Source organism: Lampetra planeri, chromosome 20 (assembly GCF_965212315.1).
Source record: "Lampetra planeri chromosome 20, kcLamPlan1.2.h2, whole genome shotgun sequence".
NCBI classification, from domain to species: Eukaryota; Metazoa; Chordata; class Hyperoartia; order Petromyzontiformes; family Petromyzontidae; genus Lampetra; species Lampetra planeri.
In genome coordinates, this window is record NC_136126.1 from 6,044,602 (window position 1) to 6,069,186 (window position 24,585).

General features: G+C 42.5%; 1 protein-coding gene across 4 annotated transcripts in view; it reads right to left on the bottom strand.

Moving 5' to 3' along the window:
* LOC144724351 (ras-specific guanine nucleotide-releasing factor RalGPS2-like) overlaps window positions 1-24,585 on the bottom strand; it is a 194,572-nt gene that overhangs the window by 123,093 nt on the left and 46,894 nt on the right. For 3 of the 4 annotated variants that reach the window (XM_078603410.1, XM_078603409.1, XM_078603412.1), the window contains exons 4-5: window positions 20,875-20,988; window positions 19,122-19,172 (exon numbers count right to left, since the gene is read on the bottom strand). In XM_078603410.1, coding sequence (XP_078459536.1) covers window positions 19,122-19,172; window positions 20,875-20,988 — 165 coding nt within the window. The remainder of the gene's footprint in view (window positions 1-19,121; window positions 19,173-20,874; window positions 20,989-24,585) is intronic. The other variant, XM_078603413.1, reaches the window with a different exon arrangement.

Here is a 24,585-nt window from a genome sequence, read left to right on the forward strand (position 1 = left end):
TATTTATGTTCGTTATTATAATGTCTGTATTGTGAAAAGTGACATAGGTGGATTTTTTTAGAATAGGTGAAGAGTTGGAATGACGGTCTGAAACACAACCCTAATTTATTGTATAAAATGAATTCACGAAATGTTGTTTTACACGTGTATTTTTGATGAACGCATCCCTTTTGTAAATCGAGGGATAACTGTACTTGACCGTATTATGGAAAAAGTTCACTCCTAGAGAATTATCCAGTCAATGTGTACACCGGAATGCTGTCGATGGACGGAGGTTTTTTTTACGACGATTTGCATCATAATAACATGATTATCAAGCCTGTAATAGTGAATTGCTGAAACGGATATAGTCCACAGTACCCACGTATATTGTTTAAAAATATACGTATAGAATCGTAGAATAAAAATATATCACAATTAACTTTTTGTTGCGAATGATTCCTGCTTCATGTGTCCTCAAATGTGCAAATTAACCAGAATATCCGACCCAGAAACAATTGTTTGAATGATCTGACATTTCGTTTGCTTCAAATTGTTCCTAAAGTATATCGACAGAGTATATATAACGTTTCTTTCCTGCCAAAAGTCGTGTCACGTGGCATCAGCTGGTGTGAGGCACCTTAAATTAATTATCGCACAATCTCAAGAAGAAGAAATTTCCCCGAATATCCAAAAATCCCAAACATTTATCTACAACTCGTTCCTAATTTCCACCCAAGGGGCCATTGTGTATAGGGACGATGAGTTTGTGATCACGATGACAATGAACCATTCAAATTAGTCAACGACACTGCCCCAATCGAAACACTTTTGACAGGTGACGACCTCGGGAAAAAGTCGGCCACAAACCCCGCCCTGGCTCTCCCTGTCCCAGAACACACACACACCCATTGTGTGTGTGTGTGTGCTGTGAGGAACATGGAAATTCTATTAAATAAACCGACTGGGCAGCTATGCTCGTGGTCACCCCCCCACTGCCCCCCTCCCCACTGCCCCCGCCCCCTGCTACCCCCCCTCCCCACTGCCCCGTGCCACCCCATACAGAAGATGAGCAAAATAACCCATTGCACAGTGCATCTCTGAAGCACACGTAAAGTTCACAGAAAAATTCGTACGTTTTTAAAATCACCATTTATTGGGGTGTGCAATTGACTTTTTGCGTTTGTTTTGAACAGCCGCGTATGCGTTTTTTTTTAAATCTATTAGTGGTCTATTGAAAATGTAGTCGCAGGAAATGGCAAATGCCCACTTTTCGATGGCAAATGTTAGCAGTTTAAGCAATGGAGCAGCTGTGCCAAACTCCATACTCGGGGGAGGCGGTGGGCTGCTTAAAAACGGGGGGGCGGGGGGGGGGGCATTATAAAAAAACGAAGAGTGTGGGTGATGGGATAATCAGGAATTCAGGACACAGTGGCATGATGCTTCCACCACCTGCTGCATGTATCGCCCAGCCTCGATGCATGTCTATGGCACCAGGCGTGGTGGGGGCAAGTCTTGTGGCTCCGCCGAGTGCATTCTTTCAGAAAGCTCTCTGGACAAATATTACACTCATAGGGCTCCGTTCGGCATCAAATGTTCATGGCAGGGCTAAGAGTACAGAACTTTATCCCGTGCGGAAATGGCCAAGCGTGCGTAGCTGTGACGTTCAAATATTACACCTGCGAACAAATGACCAAAGTTAACCACAGGTCGTAATTTTATTTCCAAAGACACATCTGAAGGGCGAGTGTAATTTTCCAAACAAATGTCTGTATAAGCAGCCGAATACTAGGCCTGTCAGGCTAAAGCACAGTCTAAATAATCTTGGGTATTGTTGTTCACTGCGTGGAGGTGGGTTGTTCAATAGGTGTATCTCACATGAGGAATATGCCAAAGCCTTCAGCTGTTATATCTCTGCAAGTTCCACAACAAACGTTGCTATTTTATAAACAACTAGCAAAGTACCAGGATTCTAAAAAATCACGTCGCCGCACGTTTGTTTGATACGAAAAAATCACGTTGACGAACGTTATACATGTGCGCGCAAACGCTCGCCGACAAATCCTTGTTTGAACGCAAGGCACCGCCGTGCTAAGGAGACTTCAAATGGTAAAGGAAAAGCACAGTTAAAGCTAGAATATTCATGCTTTTAAAAAAATATTATTCCTCCCCACTGTGTCCACTGTATTGCTTTACAAATTTATAGAAAAACTGGCAATGTGCCCAAAGGGATTCTTAATTACTCTCCTTTGCATGTTCCACTTTTGAGCACTGAAAATAAAGAAAAATACCCAAGGAGGGAAGTTAATGCATTATTAAATTCCTTTTAGCTTACGTGGCTAAAGAAAATGTTTTCCCGGAAAGAAAAGTTAATGGAAGCAATTCATGTTGAGATAGGTGTATTTCACGGGAAGTGGAATATAGATTTATTTTAATGATAGCTTGAGCCACGTGCCACTAGGAAGCATTATGACAAGCATGTCAGGGCACGTCGCAAAGCCGTTTCTAAAAGCAGGCTAGGCCACCTGTTTCCAGCAGAAGTCAGCCAATTGAAATGCGTTATTTCATGGATGTGGGGCAGACTGATCGGTCATTGTGTGAGTAAAGCGAGTGAGGCTAAGGAGTGCCTGCTTACCCCCCCACACAACGGTAAGATTTCAAACACAGTTTGCAGTGTGTCTACGGAAGTAGGAAAACAAATCCACGTGCAGGGAAGCAATCATTGATTTCATTCCATTTTAAAAAAAGGCAGGACAGGCAATTTTCTGTTGGTATGCTTTCTCTGATGTGATGCTGAAAATGGCACTTGTCATAAATTATTTTAACAATGAGCTTTCAATAAAGCGAGAGATGAAAGCTAATGGTGGGCAGATGATTATTATTGACATTCCCCAGTTAATTCGCTTGACATTTTGAAGGAAACGTCGCTAAAACGTGTGGGGCTGAAATACAAAAGTGAAACCGGGTCCAGTTTTCCAACACTGGCACTTCACGGGACGCTGAACACAAACAAGGGCAGTAACAACGCCTCGCCTTGCGAACAAAGCAGCCACGCCTGCGTTCGCATTTCCTCGGGGACACGGAGTGCAGGGAGGTCGCGTAAATGCCCAGTTGTCTTGATTTAACAGCCACCCACGCCAGAGAATGCGTCCTCGTATGAATCGGCTTGGCAAGTCATTCCGCTCACTCCCTGATGTTCTACAATCTCAGGAGTTCATCCTTTCAAAGCTAAGTGCAATGATCGGTTGCATGTGTTTCTTTGTGCTGTCACGAATGATTGGGCAGAGGTCATTAATCTCGCAGCATGCGAGGACCCCTTCATACCAATGAGAATGTGTTCATATGCGCCACGTTTCCACTACTTACTGGAACCAGGACTGCAGAGGTGTTGTTTAAGCACTCTGAGCTCGCATCAGACCAGAGAACCATCCATCCACATCAAAATACAATTTTATGCTGGCATCTTAAAAGGGGAAATATGGGCACAACAGCTTCAGAACATTCCCCTTCGGACAGCGAGATCGCTTCACTGCATGATGTAGCCCAATAAGCGCACTTGGAATGACGTCAAGCGAATATCGCATGAAAAGAGTAGCGTGGACCAGATTTAGACTTGACTATTAACTGTCCCTCCTTGTGATTACCTTCTGAGAGCGCCTCGTGCAATGTTGCAATAAACAAAACTATCCACGCGGATTATACTGAAGCCTACGCCAGACTCATCAGAAGTGTACACATTGGGCATATTTCAATGAGATGCGAAACATTTGGTTCTATGACAAAAATCGCCCTGAATGCACCCTATTTTGTCAGACTCGCAGAAGCTCAGCAGGTTTGACCTTGGCGAGTACTGGCATGGGTGACCACATCTGGAATCGACAGGTGTTGTAAAGGAGTGCCTGCAAAGAGAATTACTGCCCCGTACGTGCGATGGGTTTTCTCCAGGTTCTACGGTTTCCTTCCCAAAAGCTGAAAAAAAATACCCAATGCAGGACTCTCCCCATAAATAATGTTGACGTTGAGGATTCCTTGAGTAAATAATTTGCACTACTGTATTATAAAGGAAAATGTACTGTGATATCATGGTTAAATTACGCCATAAAACAAATTACATACCCTTAACTCTTAACCACAGCACACAGGGCAAGGCTGTAACATATACTTGTGATTCAGTACGCTTTCCTGCTGCGATGTGCTGGAGTTCACCATAAAAATGCCAAAGCGCGAATTAACACGGTTCACACAACATGTCCTTGACAGCACCGCACGTCGAACGCGGGAATAGTATCAGCCCCCTAAAAGTGATAAAGCAAAAAAAATGGCTTAAAAAAAAAAGTCAGCAACCCCCAGTCAACCAAAGTTTAATCTGATTTGGCTATGCAAAATGCAGACCAGATCTCAGAGCTCAGGTTCCTGTCCCTCGGATCTGTTTTTGCTTAAAAGACCAAGAGGAAGATTTCATGCGAAGTTGGTGGCCAATCGCGCACCGCATCGACGGATGCCGTATTCCGTCGTCTATGATAACTTCGTAAATTTTATAGATACTTGGACATATTTTTATCACGCGTTAACGTAAATCAAGTTAACACTCATAGAGAGAGTTAAATATAAAAACGCATTCGATTTATAGCAAAGTATTGATTTTATGGCTATATGAACCTTATGGCGGGACCCCAGGGTCTTGAATAGACGTAAGTCAAAATCGTAATGAATTTATTTATTTTTGGCGCCTCCGTCCCACCGCGCACATTTAATGCCACGACCCACCTGGCGCAGATCATTCTGTTGTCATGTCCAAGCGCAGGAGCGAGGACGAATGCACAGAAGAGCTGAACAAGCGAATGCACTCCATACTCGGGTATGGGCAGAGTCATAAGTCTTATCTAAAGCTGCTAAAACGGCCTACACGACTTTATTTGTCATAACGGTATGTATAATAGTGAAACTGCTCTCTTATCTTCATTATTATGTGACCTTCAAATGTCTGCAGCCAGGATCAATCGATGACAATCCTATTACCTGCAGATATTTAACAGATGAGATGCGTTGCACTGTTAATTCCTCCTGTTTCATAATACTTCTCTTGTCCATATGCATCTGTGCAAATAGGTTTTTTTTGCGGTTAAGCCATAGTCCCCACATACCGCTCGTATCAATGCGGATAAGAGGAGCGGCGACCCACTACTCTGTAGAGTAACATTGGTATAAACGCTCGTTACAATATGAACAGTGCATTGAAAACGCGTACTATTTTATGTACGGTTTACAAAGTGTGTTCACAAATCCACACTGAGAAACACGATGATTGACAGAGGGGTGTAAATTATGTTTTCGATAGTGTATTTAAATAGAGGTACTGCAGGTAAGTAGTTTTCAGTTTTAAATGCATAGTTTAACAAGACAACACTTGCCACCATCCTTCAAACCCATTGGTGAAAAAGGGCAAAGTTTTTTGTTTACATTATAATAATTATAATGTTTATGCAAGAGCCGGGGGCTTATGGGACCCCGGGGTCCCGCCATAAGGTTCCTATATTGCTTATGGATACCATCTGTTCTAAATACAATACCAATTTGGATTTATATAGTGTCTAAATGTAACCACTTTTCAAGACTTTATTGTTTCGAGAGTAGCAGAGATGAAGAGGACTCTCTTTGGCCTGGCCTTAACCAGGGAGCAATGAGTTGACACCACAGACGGATGGATGGAGTTACAGACGATGCAGACAGAAGAGGCGAATGAGAGACCTCTGTACGAGGGGAGGTTGACTCGGGCCGTCAATCAAACGCCTTGGTTGCTGAGTGTGGTCCAGCAATGAATAGTGAGATCAGAGGGGATGGGAAAGTCAGGAGAAGGGCCATATAAGAACTGCTTTTTGTGTTTAGTCTGTTGTGCTTCTCCCGCACCTCAGATGAGCATGGTTGTCTATGTACAAGGCAAAATCAGTTCAACGTACATACATATAGGATCTTGAGGACAGTTAAAATGGGAAATCTTCAAACATTTATCTGGGGAATGGATTGGGAGCCGGTGGAGTGATCAGAGAGGAGTTGGGTGATGTGGTCTCATTTTCACGTGTGGGTGAGGAATCTTCTCGAGTTTTTAAACTCGGACATTTTGGGAGACCTTAGGAGAAATGAGTTGCTATAGTAGAGTTGGGATGTGATGAAGGCAAGGATGAGGATCTCTGCAGCAGCTGGGCTTAAGGAAACAACAGATGTGGCAGATGTTTCACTGAATAACGTTTGAGGTCTTGCAGAGCTGAGACATGCAGGACAAGCGTGATTTGTCAGGGTCAACGCTAAAGGCACACACGTGATACACTTCCAATGTCAACAGCTGAACTCAGAACAGGGGCAAGCATGATGCGAGGCAGAGAACTTGGAGTTTGTGTGCTTTTGAGTGTCTGAAGAACACGACCAATGTACAGGACATCAGTGGAACCCTAGCCTTTGCCCGACGGTGTAACAATGTTTTATCAGCTGCACACAAGTGCAGTAGGGAAAGTGGGTGCATACTTAATTTGGAGCTTTCGTGACTGCAGGAATTATTCTTTGGTTCTTTCGGTAAAGTCACGTATAAAGATAAAATAATAAATTAAATTAAATACTGCAATCGAAACGTCGTATGCTAGTATTTAATTTAATTTATTATTTTATCGCTATACGTGACTTTACCGAAAGAACCAAATAATAAAGTGGGTGCATGTTTGGCTGTTTCACTGAATCGAACACTGGAATGGTTGTACCCCAAAACAGCAACAATCTCTTCGTTAATGAAAGCAACAAAACCATCGAGATCAGACACACTTAATGCAACGACAAGCCTGGGAGTGTGAATATTTGATGTTGCATTTGCATAGGGGGCTTACCAAAGCAAAGCTGTTCCAAGATTTATAAAAGCATCTCACGATGGGATGTTGAGAAATGATTACTAATATCTAAAGAAAATGTATTATCCATAGAAACACCCATCGTAATGAATGTGACATAATTTATAATAAGTGCCTATTTCCCACACCTCCAATTAAATTATCACGGTTGGATACGTACGGTGCGAAAAAAGTTCAACTTGCATACATTGCACTATTCAAATTCTAAGTGTTAAATTGTTCTTAAAATAAACAAAAATCTAAATCAACAACTCGTTCGTGTGTAGCCAAGCCTTCAATGCAAACCATCGATCTTTACCTGGGCTCTGTATAACCCAAATAAAAATGTTAATAATTTTTAGACACTACATATTTAACAAACGTGGTCCTGTATCTCAAAACAATTAACTCCCTATGTTCAGCATGTGCCGTTTACCCATACACATGGCGCATAAATAAAATATAGTAGTGTTTCAATGACATAATTCACGACTACTATTTATATATTTTGCTTAGCATACACCACTGCATTTCAACTGGGCTGTTTTTTTTTCTCCCAAAAGTGCATAGTAACATACTTAAACACACATCTGTGGACTAAATATAACTCCTCACGTGAAAACAAACCTGAAAGCAAATGTTCTGGAATCTTGCAACCAACCTTTGCACGAATCTTCAATACGGTACGAGGTCCTGAGATCTGGTCCTGTTTTTGTGAAAGTCAATGTCTCAAGTTTCGCACAATGCGTCTTTACAGCTTTTGCGCGTAACGCAAATCACCTTCCCAAAATCGCGATTGTTTGTTTTGCCCTGTCCATCCTCAGCTGAAGGCGATGTAAGATGTCAAACCCGAGACAAGATGATGGACCCAGGAATGATGCTCGCATTTGAGGAGGGGATTCGTTGTGCTTAAACAACCGTTCCCATTCTGGCTCGAGAGTTACACTGCAGCAGTCAAACGGTGATCAACAACGAGTCAAGGTTGCCAGTGGATAAACCAAGACGCCAAAGTCTTAGCCAAAACTACATTGAAATGTAAAACAAATATAGATTTTTTTTAAATGTACTCATTAGTATTTTTCCAATAACGTATACAAATACACCATTGTTTCTACACAACAGGGTACTTCTTCAAGTAAATTCAATACAATGAAAACATGCAAAGCAACGCTGTGAAGTATTAATCACCGAGACGTATTCAAATATAATGGCCATTACTTACAGTGACATGAAAGATTATGTAAAATATCAAAATAACTGTACCCAAACACTGCATGCTTGTTTCAAACACTGTGGAAAATACAACATTATGAATGTATATAGGACACCGCAAGCAAGTTCTATAAACTAAAACTAAACTCATCTAGATTTGAAGCTTTCGTGACTGCAAGGATTCATATTCTTAGGTTTTTTCGGTAAAGTCACGTAGGTAAAACATTGAAATTAAAATTATTTAATATTTTTTTTTTATTTTACTTTTATACATTTTAATTTTATTTTTTTACCTACGTGACTTTACCGAAAAAACCTAAGAATATAAACTCATCTACATCATGGGACCTCCTTTGCCAGTACCAAATTATGATAATAGGGTTTTCAAACGGTGTTAGACCAGAGGTCTAAAGAATTCCACGTGATAAGCCGCTTCGTTGAGCTATCGTTTGAGACGAGGCTCAAAAGAAAGCTGTCTCTGGTGTGGACCAATCAGTTTCAAGGACAATGCAAATATTATCAGAGTATGTTTTTTGTTTGCATTCTGACCACAAGCATTGTGGTTAAGGCAGACATGATTCCTTGTAAAAGGTTTCAGTTTGGTGTTTTAACAAGTTAACACCTGTTTTGTTGCCAGCAAAAAGGGTTAAAATCTATTATCATAAACTAATCTATTTTTATTTTACCAGGTAAGGGCCCACTGAGCTATGTACAACTCTTTTTCAGAAGCGACCTGGCCACAAATGATAGCTCAACGAAGCGGCTTATCACGTGGAAATTTATAGCAACCAAATACTCTAAAGACACATTTATAAATGTGGAGGGAAAAACCAGAGGACCCCAATACTTCTTGCACTCGTCACAGTGATGTTCAATTCCCCATTTAAGGGTCCATGGGAGGGTTATTTATACCCCAACTGGGTAAGGTAATATGGGGAACACCACTTGGGTCTCAGCCACAGAGATTTTCCTGTGTAATGCGAAGTTGCGTGCCTCATGGTAAAATCGCGCGATAATAGACCTGCCTCACACGGCAATGCTCAGCGTGGTCCGGCAGGCTCTCAAAGCACACTGCGAATGAAGGTAATTGTGACTAACTCACACCGTCAGCGCACACTGGCATTTTAACAACGCTGATTTAATTTTGCTTTTCCGAGGTAAGCCCAAAAGACCGGTTGGCTGAAGTAGTAACTAATTGGCGCGTTCTTTACGCGACAAACCTTACTGGCTGTGCCGGGTGGTGGAGGGTTTCGACACATTTATACTTACGCGATCTAACCCAAAAACCTTTATTACGAATAATATTGGTTTGCAAAAGCCTACGTGTTAAACCAGAAGCAACCTGGCCACAAATGATAGTTCAACTAAGTGGCTTATTGTTTGGAAATTTTTATAGCAGCCAAATACTCTGAACACATGTTGATTTTAAATGTCGAGGGTAAAATCAGAGGACCCGGAGAAGAATCCACGCGACCACGGGGAGAACATGCAAACTCCAAATATGTAGGAATCAGGGTCAGGATCAAACCCACAATCTCCTGTATACCAGGCGAAGTAGTTTCCATCTTGCCAACGTGGCATTATGAAACCACGGCTCCTGGACAGATATTAAACGTATAAACCTTAAAAAAGGCTAATAAACATCCCAGACAGCTGCATGTCTAATCACTGGTGTAAAAGCTAGGCTCTTGGCGAGTTTATTTTAAAGTATGATATTGTCTTTCAATAATAAATATTGCAAGAGTTGTACGGTCTATGAAGCTCAGAAATGTGATTAATTAACCAGTTAACGATATTAAATAAACACTTTGTCATTTTCAAAGTAAAGAGTGTGATCTAGGAGTGCAGTCTTCATCTTTGGATTAATCTGAAAACTGGAAGTCACGTTACTAATATGATGTCGCTTTCATGCCGTTCCCACCGAAAGTGGTGACGTCTCATTGGGTGACGTCACTATTGTAAGCACAAAGACATATTACATCAGCACATCCCTGTAAACGATCAAAACATGCAAAAAAGATCCTAAATTCTCCTTAAACATCTGAAAGTTTAAATCCGAAACTCATCCATAGTAAATCAGCCATATTTTTTTTTTACAAAGGTCCCTTTGGGGAGAAATGATGTGAGTAACCAGATGTATTTTCCAGCTCAGGTTTTCAGATTGCATTATGGTTTCAAACAGGCAGCGTTAGAAGTAACTTCACAGGCTCTGCGCAAGCAATAGCGATATAACGCAAGTCACCAGCCACTCTGATTAATAGCTTTTGATTTGATATGGAAAGTAAAATGTACATCTGCGCACTGTGCTCATGGATAGGTCAAATAAACTTAACAACAGTTGCCTCGGGGTTAGTGTGTAAGATGTGAGTATAATGACGCAGTGGGTATGAAGTATATGGCCGTCAAGAAATGTTCTGCAAGCGGTACCGTCCGTGGGTCTCCGGGGTAAAAGCACGTGCAGAACACGGGCCGGAAAAAAACCCGTCTCCTGCAAAGGAACGTATGTTTTTTCGTGGGCTAAAGACACAAAACCTGTGTTCTGCCAAAAACAACTTTGGGCCAACGTAGTGCAAGATCTTGCCAGCCAGGCCCACCAGCCGAGCAAGCACCTCGATGTTTCAACTTCGCACGCACCCACCGTTAATTATTGTATTTGAATCCTAACAAGCGCCACTGGTTGATGAACGATGACTACCATTCATATCTGTCCACCCTGGTAGACCTCGACAATGCAAGTGTTTCTGCCAAAAGCAACCATTGTTTTTTGATAGAGCACCGTCTGCTGGTTCATTTGCGAACTTCTACTCTATATATTGTCGTTGCTAACTTTGAAACTATGGAGATATTACTGCTGATGAATTTATCCTGAATGTACCTAATCTTGTCCAAACGTGGGCGCTAAGCAGAGGTTGAGCCTGGTTAGTACCTAAGAATGCCAGGTATTATTGCCTTGAGCTGCGAAGTAGCCAGGATATGGCATTCCAGCAATTAATTCTTGAACCTATCTGTGCAGAAACTGGAGTATTATTCCTCCTGTGTGTGGCAGAGGTCGCAAACGGGTTTTGATTCCTTACCCGTACCCGGCCGCACCAGGGCCGCAAATGGGTACCCGTACCCGGCCGGGTACGGGTATTCGTTCCCTACCCGTACCCGTAACCTACCCGAAATGAGTGACAAACGGTTACTCACCAGTGACTCAAGGCCTACCCGTACCCGGCCGCACCAGGGTCGCAAACGGCTACCCGTACCCGGCTGTACCCGTACCCTACCCGTACCCGGCCGGGTATCGGTTAGGGTACGGGTATCGGGTACCCGATTGCGACCTCTGAGATGAAGCCATGTTGCAGGCGCGGGTGGGTTGATTCTAGGAACTTGAATTGTGAGAAGAGACAAGACGTTGGGAAATGAGTGACAAACGGTGACTCACCAGTGACTCACGGCCCACCCGTACCCGGCCGCACCAGGGTCGCAAACGGCTACCCGTACCCGGCCGGGTACGGGTAGCCGGGTATCGGGTAGGGTACGGGTATCGGGTACCCGGTTGCGACTTCTGGTGTGTGGGTTTCCTCCGAGCAATCAGGTTTCTTCCCAAACACCAAACCCATTAGACTAAAGAGATTAGTTAATTTTATCAACAGGTTTTCATGTTTAATTGACATTACACCTCCACGATCTAACCCAAAATAAACTAATTATGAATCACTGTAGAGATAATTACTATCAATGTACTGTACTCGATGACCTAATTTTAAACTTGGCAATGCAAAGCTTTATTACAGCAAAAAAATACTGTATTTTACTAATAAAATAAATAAACCAGATCACATTTGATTACCAAGAGTCTGAGGATTATTGTATATATTTTTGTTAGCAGAGGAGATGATGGCATGTCTACAAATAAGCCGCTGCGTCAGCACCATCAATCATTCGGTATTGTTTTACAAGCCATAGTTAAGCAATGAGAATGCACAGCTGTAGTAAGGCCCCGTTCGGAACAGGGAAACATAATCCGTTGCGAAAATTAAATGTTCCTCGCTCCGAATCCCTACAGCGTATTCATCCAAGATAATTAGCATAGCCATCAGACTCGCTCGCTCCAAACGCAATAATATCTGGTTCACATTTCACCAAGGGCTAGATGTGTATTACTAGCGCCGTATACCAAACCAAAGGCCATACTAAATCAGTAGTCTTTTAAATGCTAATCAAATGCTCTGTTACAGGTCCTCCACAAGATAAACATTTTGTCAGGCTTGTGGATACAGCCTCAATCATCGTACTCTGAATAAGCGGCAAATCAATTTCAGCGAAATGTAGATTGCCACTCTTACATAATGGTGTTTAAGTAAGTTGCATATTTACATTTTATGATTCATTAATTTCCCCACAGCAAAGCAAACAACAACATGCAAGCTTCACATGAGCATGACCTAAACATTGGCGAGCATCCATTTCTTGTGATTTACCATGTAGCAATGTTGTGAAATGCAGCACCATTAAGTGCTATTAGTTTCACACTATAATTAATTACATTGCAAAAACCGAAACCTAAGTTACACAGTGCAGTGCGATTACTGGTTGGAACCTCCTGGTTACACCGGCCCACAGGGGATTATTGTGTCCGTCGTGCATGGGAGGGGTGGGGCTGGGTGGAGAGGGGAGGGTGGGGAGGGAGGGGCTGGGTGGGAAGGGGAGGGTGGGGAGGGGCTGGGTGGGGAGGGTGGGGAGGGGCTGGGTGGGGAGGGGCGGGGCTGGGTGGGGAGGGGCTGGTCACCCCGTGATTCCCTTATAAAACTCAACGTTTAACCTACTCACGCCGGCTTGTGCCCACCCTCACAGTCGGGCATATTTGCGGAATACACCACGCCGCCGTTGACCCTGGCCATTGACCGAGCAACCCAACGTTCCTACCAGCTTCTTCCGCAGGAATGTGTTGCAATAAAACGATAATACCATCCGTGTGCAGAGCACGAGGCGGTGGAGGAGGGTGAGCAGTAACACATGAGGTCTCTCACTTCGCCCAGAGCTACCGAGCCCAGAGCCAGATCCCCATGTTTTGCTCAATCAGTGTGGCAACGCCACACAACTGCTTATACTTGACAGGACCAACTCAAACGGGTTAAGATGTGTGGATCCAGAACAGTTAAACTAAAGCCTGCGGCTTGAAGTACACATGGGGGGGCTTTGAAAAAAAGAACGTCCACTCTTGCAAAAATGGTCCCATGAACTCGAAGTACTGTCTAACATTCACACTCGTATGCGTTCGGAGGCGGCGTGCAACATTCTAAATAAGTCAACCTTTCGCTGTGAAGCAGCTATTGCGTTTTACTTGCCATGTGCTTCTATTAAGAGCAACGCATTACTTTGTTTGGCTATTTTATGCAAAAATAGTATTTGCAACTATACTCAGCCTGTACGGGTATGAGGCAGCCACTCGTCCAACGGTGGCTTGACAAAATAACTCTAAATGTACATGCAGAAAAATACACGTGTATATACATGCACAAATTATGCTGGCTGTAGTAGCAAAGGCCTAACTTGTAAAACCACACACACACACGTGCAATGGATCATCTCCACCCAAACTTGACCTTTTGACCTTTTGAACCTTGTTACCCTCTTGCATAGTGGAGAACACTATCACCTGTGCTACCACTTACCTCCCAGAAACATTATCCCACTAAATCCCTTCCCACTGGATAATCCTGGCTAACAACAGGTGTGGGATAAGCATAATCCTTATGTTTGCGCAAAAGGAAACTTCTACATAAGCTCCTTTCTCCTCACTGCCCTCGAGTGATTTCCTTCCTGGCTTAATCAAAGGTCCTTCGCTTGGGCAATGCCCAAGTTTTTCCAAGGCTACGGAGGAAGAGCAGTGCGTTAAGTGTTCTGGCTATTCGCTGGCAAACGAAGCTCTTTGGGAAAGCTGAAAAATGCCAGGCTGCTTCATTCAACATGCTGCCTCCTGCGGCTGCTCTTACTTGAATAGAAATTACTCCAAAGCTGTGAAATGAAACAAAAAGGTACATACGCAAGTTTATACCGGTTGCACACGACAGTGGTGTTTATGGGTCGCACACTGGAATTGCAATTCATAAGTCGCCTTGTTCCATTCCATCGACGGGCTATGCAGTTCTAAAGTGGTGCAAGTTTATTCATTTCCCAATATTTCTGTGCAACAAGAATTGTAGTAAATAGGTTCACCGCCTTTTGGCGTCATCTGGTCCAACACCATGTGAAACTAGGCTCTAAGGAAAGCTGTCTCGGGTGTGGACCAATCAATTTCAAGGACAGTGCATACATTATCAGAGTTGTGTTTTTGTTTGCATTCCGACCGTAGGTATTGTGGTCTATGCAAACATGACTCCTTGTAAAAAAAGGTGTCAGTTTTGTTGCCAGATAAAAGGGTAAAAAAACCAATTATCATATTTTGCTACTGGCAAAGGAGGTTCCAATGAGGTTCACCGCAGTTAGCCGATGATCGGCAGGTCGTGAGTGGTGGGATAAAGTGTGGGTACTCCCATCGACTCCAAGACGTCTGGCCAGCGTGGCTGAGGAAACAAACGAAGCTCTTGGAAGGGTTATCGTTCTTCAGTAAAGGTCCTTCAATCAGCAGTGGTGTGGGGGACATTAATTGCACGGCTGCACCTTGCACACCGAGACCGGCTATGGAAAGTGTGAAGGTGTGCCCTCTGCAATGCAACTCGCTGTGTAACATGGGTCAGGTTGCGTGTGGATTTATCAGAAATAAACGCAAGAGCATGTGGCCTTGCCACGTTAAGCTGCATTAAGACTGAGTAAAACCTGGCCAGGATGACAGATTGCAAAGCACCCTGAGGGAACAGCTGCACTTCATGCCACTGCATGTGTACACTTTATGTAGAAAGCTAAGAAAACTAATTAAGCTGCTTAATTATTTTACACAGGAAAGCCTCACTACTGAGTCTCAAGACCTTTTCAGCAGCATGGTGCAGAAATGGGATTATGATCAACACCATTAACGAGTGTTTGGCTTTCGCGTAGGAGGAAAATGTACTTCACAAAGTACCCCGGGGGAAACCCACAATACGCACTCCACACTGCCATCTCCTAACCACCTTGTAGCCTCATACCTACAACAACAAGGGCACCACGGTGGTGAGATGTTAACTACCTCGCCTGGCATATAGGAGCTCAGGGGTTCAATCCCGACCCTGACGCCTGTATATTTGCGAGTTTGTGCGTCTCTCTCCCTGTGGCCGCGTTGATTTGTCTCTGGGTCCTCCAGTTTTCCCCGTCGACATTTAGAATCATGCGTTTAGAGTATTTGGCTGCTATACATTTCCGCGTGGTAAGCCACTTCGTTGGGCTATCATTTGTGGCCAGGTCACTTCTGAAAAAGAACTATAAGGCTCAGTGGGTCTTACCTACTAAAAAAAAATATAATTTGTAGTTGTAATAGTAACTGGCAAAAAACCAGGAATCTTCTCATCCAAGAATCAAGCGGGCTGGACCCTGCTTAACATTTAAACTTCAACAATATCTGGCACATCCAGGGCAATCTGGCTATAGGCAATCACACTACCCTGGCGACAATTCAGTTCCTGAAGAAGCTTCCAACACCTGGATCGAAACTTCAGATGTCACATCCGGTAACAATCCGAAATCATGTCCTAAAATAAAACGTAAAAAAAAAATTTGATTTCTCGTCATGACAATGGTTTCGTCAGCTGTGAATTTATACAAGTATATAAAAAAACGACTTAAATATATAAACAACATTTTAAGCTGGTTTTGGAATCTGATAATTTACTCGAGTGGAAGTCACAGGCTTGGAGGAGCGCCAGTGATTATACGGAGAATCTTTTTTTTTCCGAACATCCATTCACGCTGACCCCCCCCTGGCTGCACCCAACTCCACCCGCCTCAGGAAACCGCCGAGCCGTGCCAGCAGACCCTGACGGGAGCATTCGTATTCACAAATCCCACCGTTTTTTATAATTACCGCATTAATATTTCTCCATCCGGTCCACTTCTTCTTCATGGAACCTCCTTTGCCAGTACCCAAATATACTAATAGGGTTTTTCCCCTTTTTTCTGGCAACAAAACTGACACCTTTTGCAAGGAATCATGCTTACATTAACCACAATACTTGCAGTCAAATGCAAACAAAAAACACCCCGAGCTCTCATTCCTCTGGTAGTGCGTTGTCTTTGAACTGTGCGCCTTTTGGCGTCATCTGGTCGAACACCATATGAGACGAGGCTCTAAAGAAAGCTGTCTCTGGTGTGGATCAATCAGTTTCAAAGACAATGCATAAATTATCAGAGTATTGTTTTTTGTTTGCATTTGACTGCAAGTATTGTGGTTAATGTAAGCATGATTCCTTGCAAATTTTATTACGTTTTATTTTTATTATTTTATTATTTCCCTTCTACGTGACTTTACCGAAAGAACCAAGAAGATGAATCCCTGCAGTCACGAAAGCTTTAAATCGAAATTTAAACTGGACTCTCGTTAATTTTCCATTCATGGAGAAAGTGCCCACATCTTCCATGGAGTGTCTGGATTTCCTACGATGACTTGGTCGCTGTACACACGTGTACCCCCTGTGTTTGTGCAAGCACTGTACATGCCAGTCGTGTATATTCCTACGTGCAATCTCTAAATGTATAAACGTAAACTTCAGTTTTTATCAAGTGTAAACATACAAGAGTATCTCGCATGATACAAAGGGAAGTTAATATCCAAGCACGTTAAGATTAGGGCAGCATGGTAGAGCAGTCTTAACACTTGTGCCTCACGGTAAGTAGTTCCTGGGTTCGATTCCTGATTTGAGTGCCTCTGTGTGGAGTGAAACTCCTGGACATCTGTGAAAAAGAGAGCTGTGTAGCTCATCAGATTCCTCTAGTATAAATACATATTCTGATTCTGTATGTTCTTCCCTGTTAGGCATGGGTTTCCACCAGGTTCTCTGGTGTCCTCCAATAGCAAAAAAACAATAGAATGTACTTGGTATTGCCAAAAAAAAACAACGTTGAAAATGTACCTGAAAATTACTCAATTGAGATGACATGTAGCAACATTGCTCCCTCGTACAAAAACTTTTCAGGAACCTCCTAAAATTGAGATTAAGTGAGACTTTCGTGGGTAAACAAATGTAATAATAAATTAATAATAAACGAATCATGATTCATCCACTGCTGGATGAAGAACCTCCAGCTATACATCATAATCCTGTCATGTCATAAATGTTGATCTTGGTCTGCATTCAATAATTGGCCTGGGTATAAACTGTTGTGTGTTTTCAGCTGTCCCTCCAACAAAAGCAAATGCGTTGCACAATGCTTTTTTTACCCATTTATCCTAAGCCATTCTGCCTTCTTTGCCTAGTTCTTAAATCATTGTCTGCAGTTCATTACTGTTGGTTGTTATAATGACTGGGAGAGAATATCACCAGGAATTAAATTAAGAGAACGCAGCACACAAATTATTGAAGGTGTCAAAGCAAGCAATTGGAGCGTAAAGGCAGAAGAAATAAAGGTGATGAACGGTTATCTGCAAATAGTATCCCTTAAGGAACCAGATAAAACCATAACGCATGACAGAAACAGACTAATAAAATGAGCAAAATCAAGCCATGTGGTCTTTATAGCAAAAAAAGTCATATATCCCAAAATACAAATCATTTTACAGAATGGGAGGATGAAAGAGGAAAAACTTCCAGACCGGTAAGAATTGCTGTGGCCATCGTTAGAGGCAGGACCATCAATCAAAACTACTCAACCTATTTCCTAAATATTCCACATCAATCGTAGAATGTCTCAATACTCATTCAATTAAAAAAGCAAGGCAACATCAGTGGAAATGGATGCAATCATTCAAGCTTTTACAAACCAGGGCCTGAATAAAATGTTCAAAACCATTTATAATACGTGGAACAGCTACACTCAGGATTTAATAACACAACTAACAATATAAATACAGGCCGTTGTCAATTCACTGCTGAATAAAAACCCCTTCAAGCCTCCCCATTGCTCTCAGTCATGAAGATTGTTCGACCATACTTCACCACACTGGCCAGTGTGGCTTTATGAAGTGGGGAGGTCCAGGAACCGTTCAGATATACTCGCCACTGATGTTTAGGTTTAGGTTTTATTTGGCACAGGTAAAACCCATTGGACAATAAATAATAATTTTCAATGGGGACCTGGTTACTTCCTAAAAACTAGGTTACAGTAAAACAAGTGATATGAACAAAACAATCCAAAAACAACTGCACACATTCGCCGCCAAGTTCATTACACAGTACATGTACGTATGTAAAAAAAAAGCACGAGTTAATAGAAATTATAAAGCTCTCCGGTATATTTAAGCAAAGTTGTTCAGGGTACAGCCGTGCCATTTCTTGCTTTGCCATTATGTCACTGGTGGTGAAAGGGCCTCCACTAAAAAGGAGCCTTAGAGAGCACCTCTCTCGAGGGTTTTTTTGACCCAATTCTGCCACGCTGGCCAGATATGAGAGTGTCTACGAGTTTACACCATCACATCCAACATGCAGATCGACCGTGGCCGTACCCGTTATTAGACTGCCGAGTGGACAGAGGCGAGTGCAATGAAGAAGTTTGGCTGGCGTACCAAGTGCCGAGCCGGGAGATCAAATAAAACTCAAGACCTCTAGATTGCGAGTTCAATGCGGCAGCATCCAACATTTATTGTTCTGTTTTATGCTTAGATGCATTGTTCTGTTTTTATGCTTAGATGCATGAATACATCTGCTGTTTAATTTAGTTTATTTATCGTTCTGTTATGCTTAGTTGAACATGTATTGGCTTCAGTTGAGTGTATATAACCTACTTTCTGCTTTCCTTTCAAGGATTATAAATATACTACACATCGTGTTGTTGTGAATTGCAGGGGCTTATTTAAGCTTTTCACCAGATCCTGCCCAGCCTGGCTTTTACTTATTATTGAACGTTAAAAAGAATATTATACTGTTGTATATATTTCGCTCGTGATACAGGATGTCCCAAAACATTACGCAATGTCTGTAAAACCACCAACGCAGAGATCCCTACCTCCGGCTGGATGGACTTGAACACTGGAGCATCCATGAGTGTTATCTGGCTCTGAAAAAAAAATAAACAAATGAATATTAAATAGGAGAAAGAAAAAAAATCACCAAACATTTTGATGTACATTTATAAATGATTCACATGCATTTTTGTTTCGTTTGTTTTACATATATTGATATCCACGTAATTATGATTTCACACACAGTATTATATTGTATTCATTCGTGTATTTAGTGATGCATTATTTTGCAGATGTGTTCATTTAGTACATTTATCTATTTATATGTTAATATATGTATTCATTGCTTTATTATTGAGTTACTCATATTATTGTTCATTTACAATGGGCCAATATCAACAGTCGGATTTTACTTAGTAATCACTTTCATTTACGAAATGTTTGCGACTTCATAGTCATTTGCTAATCGGTACGGTACACATATACTGTGCAATATTAGGAATAAAGGTGCAGCCCTGAAATTTTTTGCTTATGCCACTGCTGGGAGTAGGACCCCTCTGGAGGGAGTCCCAGAGTCCCACTATTTCATAAAACGCACAGCTCAGCTACACTTGTGTGTAAAAAAAATCCCGTTGGCTATTACTTTTCACATTTCCGTGATGCTTATATTGTTCCATTCGCTCGATCGTGTTTCACTTCATCTCGCCGTCATCTCCTCTCCAAGCAGTCATTTCCTCGTCCGTGTTAACGTGCAATATGCCTGTTTATTCTGTTTATATTGCAATTTTTTGTTCTTTAACCACTGTGTTTGCCTGCACCTCTGGCGCTTTCTGTTCCGTTGTTTCCTGTTCCTCCGTACGGATCACTTTGATGTTACTGTCGTTCTGTGCTGGTGCACCACAGATCTCTTGAAAACGAGTCGTATAACTAGCTAGAAATGGGACTTTCCGTGGAACGAATAAACATTGATTGATCGATCAATAGATCGATCTCATAAGAGGTGGGAGTACCTACACTCTACCCAAAATCAACACCGCGACCTGCCAATCGACTAAGTGCAGTGTACCCATTCACACTGCTGGGTGGAGAGATCTAAAAAAAAAGTTTCCATTTCAACTTACGTGCAAAGAGATCGAATCAGACCATTAACCTCTAGGATTGGAAGTCCAGTGTGCTTCACCATTACATCATGACAGCATCCCTTGTCGGCAAAATATTTATTTAAAAAACAAAGCAGTTGGTTTGTATTGTAACAAAAACAGCTCGTCGTTCAAAAGTACCATCATATTTGCTGTTGTAACTTTGTGACCCGCCCGTATTGGACATCTATGATGGGATCTCTCCGAGCTAAATTAAGATTCTGATTGTGATGTGTGGGATATTCTCCCGATGCGCGTCACATTTCAGCGTGTGCGTCCAGAGCACCGTGTGTCACATGTAGAACACGTAAGAGGAAAATAGGATTCGTGATATTTTTTTTAATTTCCCAGGCGCAATAAGCAGCCAGCTGCACAACGTTGGATTGTGTCGGTGAAGCGGTGCACGGAAGTCTGCTTGGCTCGCACAGACGTGCTGTGTTTCACATCAACTGTGGCACGTGGGTGGGGGGTGAGGAGGAGGGGAGGAGGGGAGTGGGGAGGCCTCAATTTGCAGGACTGTGGTCTTCTCATCAAGATCGCACGTCGGCGCTTCCGTGGATCGACGGAACCGCGTGCAAGACGCGTGCGCGGCGGCGACCTCCAAATTACCCGTCCAGTAGTGTTTGCTACGCGTGCTCGCGGATGCGCTTGGACTTACAGCGAGCTCCTCGGGGGCCACTTTGAGGACGTCAAAGAGAACGGCGTCGTAGCTCTTCCTCTTGGGGTCGACGGCCCACCTCCCGTCGGTGGAGTCCGACCCGCTGCTCTCCTGCTGGTGTCGTGAAGGACAGGGTTCAGCCGTCAACCGTTTTTGCTCGACGATGGGAAGTTGCGAATCGTAAAAAGCGGCACGAGCAGGGGAGCCGGACGTCAAGATTTGAAAGGCGATTAAAAGGACTAGCCCCCCTCTGGGTGTGTTTTCGGGGTGGTTACCGCATGTTGTCCACTATCCCCGAGGGAACCAGATAAAACCAAAAGGCATGACAGGAATAACCTAATAAACAAGACAGAAATCAAGCCACGTGATCTTTATAGCCAAAAAAAACTCATGTATCCCAGAAAACAACTCATTTTTCAGGATGGGAGGATGAAAGAGAAAAAGCCTCCAGACCGGAAAGAATTGCTGTGTGCATCATTAAATTGACAGGACCATCGATCAATATTACTCCTAGAATAATGCCTCAACCCTCATTCAATTCATAAAGAGCAAGAGAACACCAGTGGAAACTGATGCAATCATTCAGGGGATTTTAGGAAAAAAGTCCTCTGGTGTGTTTTCGGGATATAATACATGTTATCCAGTATCATCTCTGACGGTTAGCCCCACCAGCTGGGAGTTTCTTCAGGAACTGAATTGATTTGGTAAATGGCATGAACAGGTAGTACAACTGGAAAACACACCGGTGCACCGCAGAGCACAACACGGGAACTCTACGCAGCCGTAAGGTTTATGAATCTCTTATTAAGATTTTACTCAGAGGTCGTCCATCCCATTGGCAACAATCCGTGAATTACATCTCCATTTTATAGCTGATGAAAAAAATACGATTCATTTCGTATTGGTAGGCATTAAAAAATACTTGAGCAAACTACAAATTGTGTCAAAAAACATAAATTTACAATTACCCAGCTTCGAATTTAAGCTCTCGTGACTGCAGGGATTCATATTCTTGGTTCTTTCGGTAAAGTCACATAGAAGGAAAATAATAAAATAATACGTGACTTTACCGAAAGAACCAAGAATATAAATACCCAGCTATTCAATCCATCATAACTTAAAAACTTGGTAAAAATCATTAAAATGGATCAGGCATCTACCTAACTATAAAACAAAATCTGAAAAGTACGCAAAGATGCGTCGATAGATTCATGTTGGTAATTACACTGAAAAGACAGATAGAGAGAAACACATGCATCAGGCAACATACGTGATTCAGAGACGTCATATCGGCTGTTCAAGTAAGTGCACTTGGGTGGCATACATCTCTATAGAAAAGGGTACACGGTATCCTGTGGTCCAGATCGACGACAAAGTGGCCAAAGTCGGGAATACTGGGGGGACGACATCTGTGGAGATGGAGCGATGAGATCGGCTCGCATGCAGGGGCTAGATGGAACGCAGAACCGCAAGTCAACGAGGGAAGGAGTCGGCATGAGGCGGCCTTCATCATCGCCGTGATCCGTGATCACGGCGATGATCACGAAGGTGACGATTCAAGTCTTTACAATTTAATTTCAACACAAAGTTAACGTGAAAATTCGGAGCAATATTACAGGTATGAGGTAGCATTTTATAAGTAGGTTGCGAATTTTGAAATAACGTTTATAAGTTTTGAATTTCATTTACGGACATGGAAAATAACCGAAAGTTGAAAGGTTTAAAAAGGTTAATTTTGTACCTTACAAAAAGTCTATTGAAGGTTACAGTTTCCTTTATTTCAAGAACCAATCACTTTCCTGTTACCGTACACATACAATATCAATAAAGCACAGTGTTTTAAACCAACACTGACAGCATTTCATGTGTGCTAGCATAGAATTCGAGCACATGGGAGTTTATTCAAAATCACGTCGGTTGTTTGTATTGCTTTATTAAAAAGGACCAGCAGAGTTTGAAGGCTTCTGTTGAAATGTACATAAAGCTTTCTTTTCAAATGCCATGACCACATTTTTTTTATTTCAAAGCATACATTGAACTTAAGCAGAATTCACTTTAAAATAATTTTGGAAAAAAAGCTTTAGGAAAGCAGATACTATTTATGTTAAAGTGGTTTGCTGAAGTAACTTCCATACAACCGTGATGTAAAATGGAAATAATCTAATTTAAGGCCAGCGCATTTAATAATAATTATCATTAAATCATTACCACTGAGACCATTCGTTGTAACTGCTTTGTATTAAAGCATCTCAGAGAAAATAATTTGACACTAAAGTAACCAAATTAAGAAACAACTTAAATCATCGACAGATTTAAAAATTTTAATCCCTGTCATAAAAACACACACGTGCAAAGCATGTTCAAGTGTAAAGTGCCACTTGTGCTCGTGTTAGCCCATATTTCATTTATTACAGTATCCGTTTATACTTACCGTGTTAAACAAAACGACAAACTACGTTTGTTTAACAGGGCAGTAAAGTGCGGGAATAGACATATGCAAGGGATCTGCTCAAGAAAACCTCTACGCTCACAGCTCTAAATATGACTTGATGTTTCACAGATGTTACCCAAAACAATGACACTAAATGTGATAGCATGCCTTTTTTGTTTTTTCTTTGCAAAGCGTCTGGAGACACATGCAGTTACATCTTGGCGCTAGATAAACGTAAACTGTATTGTATGTTTTAACCCAAAAACTAACCCTTATACACACCCCAAAATACTGAACATTTGCATTACACCAGGCAAAGCGAAACATGTGGACATAGCCGATTTCCAACATAACGAGAGGCCTTTGAAGCAAAAGGTGCAGAGTAATTAATTTGCTCGTATTTCTACTTGTCGGAAAGATGCAAGCAGCCCTCGCACGCACTGCAGCAGCTATTTAATCCCATCTGTTTCTTTGGCCACTGGCGGGCCTGTTTGGCAGATGACCGCTGCTGATGCAACGTCACAGCAGGTCATGGGATCCCAGCACTTATTGCTCCTCGAGTGGAGAGAGCTGCGGAGAGCTCCAAACGCACGTGTGCATGGAAAGTGTCCACAGCAATAGGATACTGGGAGCAATTAAAGAACACACACGTGGCAAGCCTACAGTAAACGTTAAGTTCCAGATGTGGGAATAATACATTCTATTAATTAAAAAAACTGCATTTAAACGTAAGTCAATTGTTTTAAAGGTTTTGACAATTATTCATGCCAGGCGTGGTGAACTTTTTTCCTTCCGTGGTGCAGAATAGACCTTTCAAATCCCTTGGGCAAGGGACCACACATTGACACACACACACACCTCAGTCAATCGAAGGTGTGCGTGTCTGTGTTAGATGCAGGGGACAGCAGCGAATGAGTGTGCTAACATTAAAAACGCAGCATTGCCAGGTCGGAAAAAAAAATGTTCCCCTCTAGTACCCGATTGGTGAGACTAAGATGCTTGCAGTGACCAATGGAGTACGCCGGCCCTTTCATGGGTCCTCGAGCACAAGTTGCGTGCGGCCCATTGCAACCGACTGGTTGGCACAAGTCCTGATTGACGCCCACCGCTCCAGGACATGGAGAGAGCAGGCAAAAGGGGGCGGGGCAGAGGGAGGCAGTGGAAGAGATGGAATCGTAAGAGTTGGCGGTGACCACTACTGGATGAGAACTTAACTTGGTAAAGGAAGGAAAAGATGAAGAAGAAAAAAACTCGAGAAAGCCTTTGTCCACCAGAGGTAG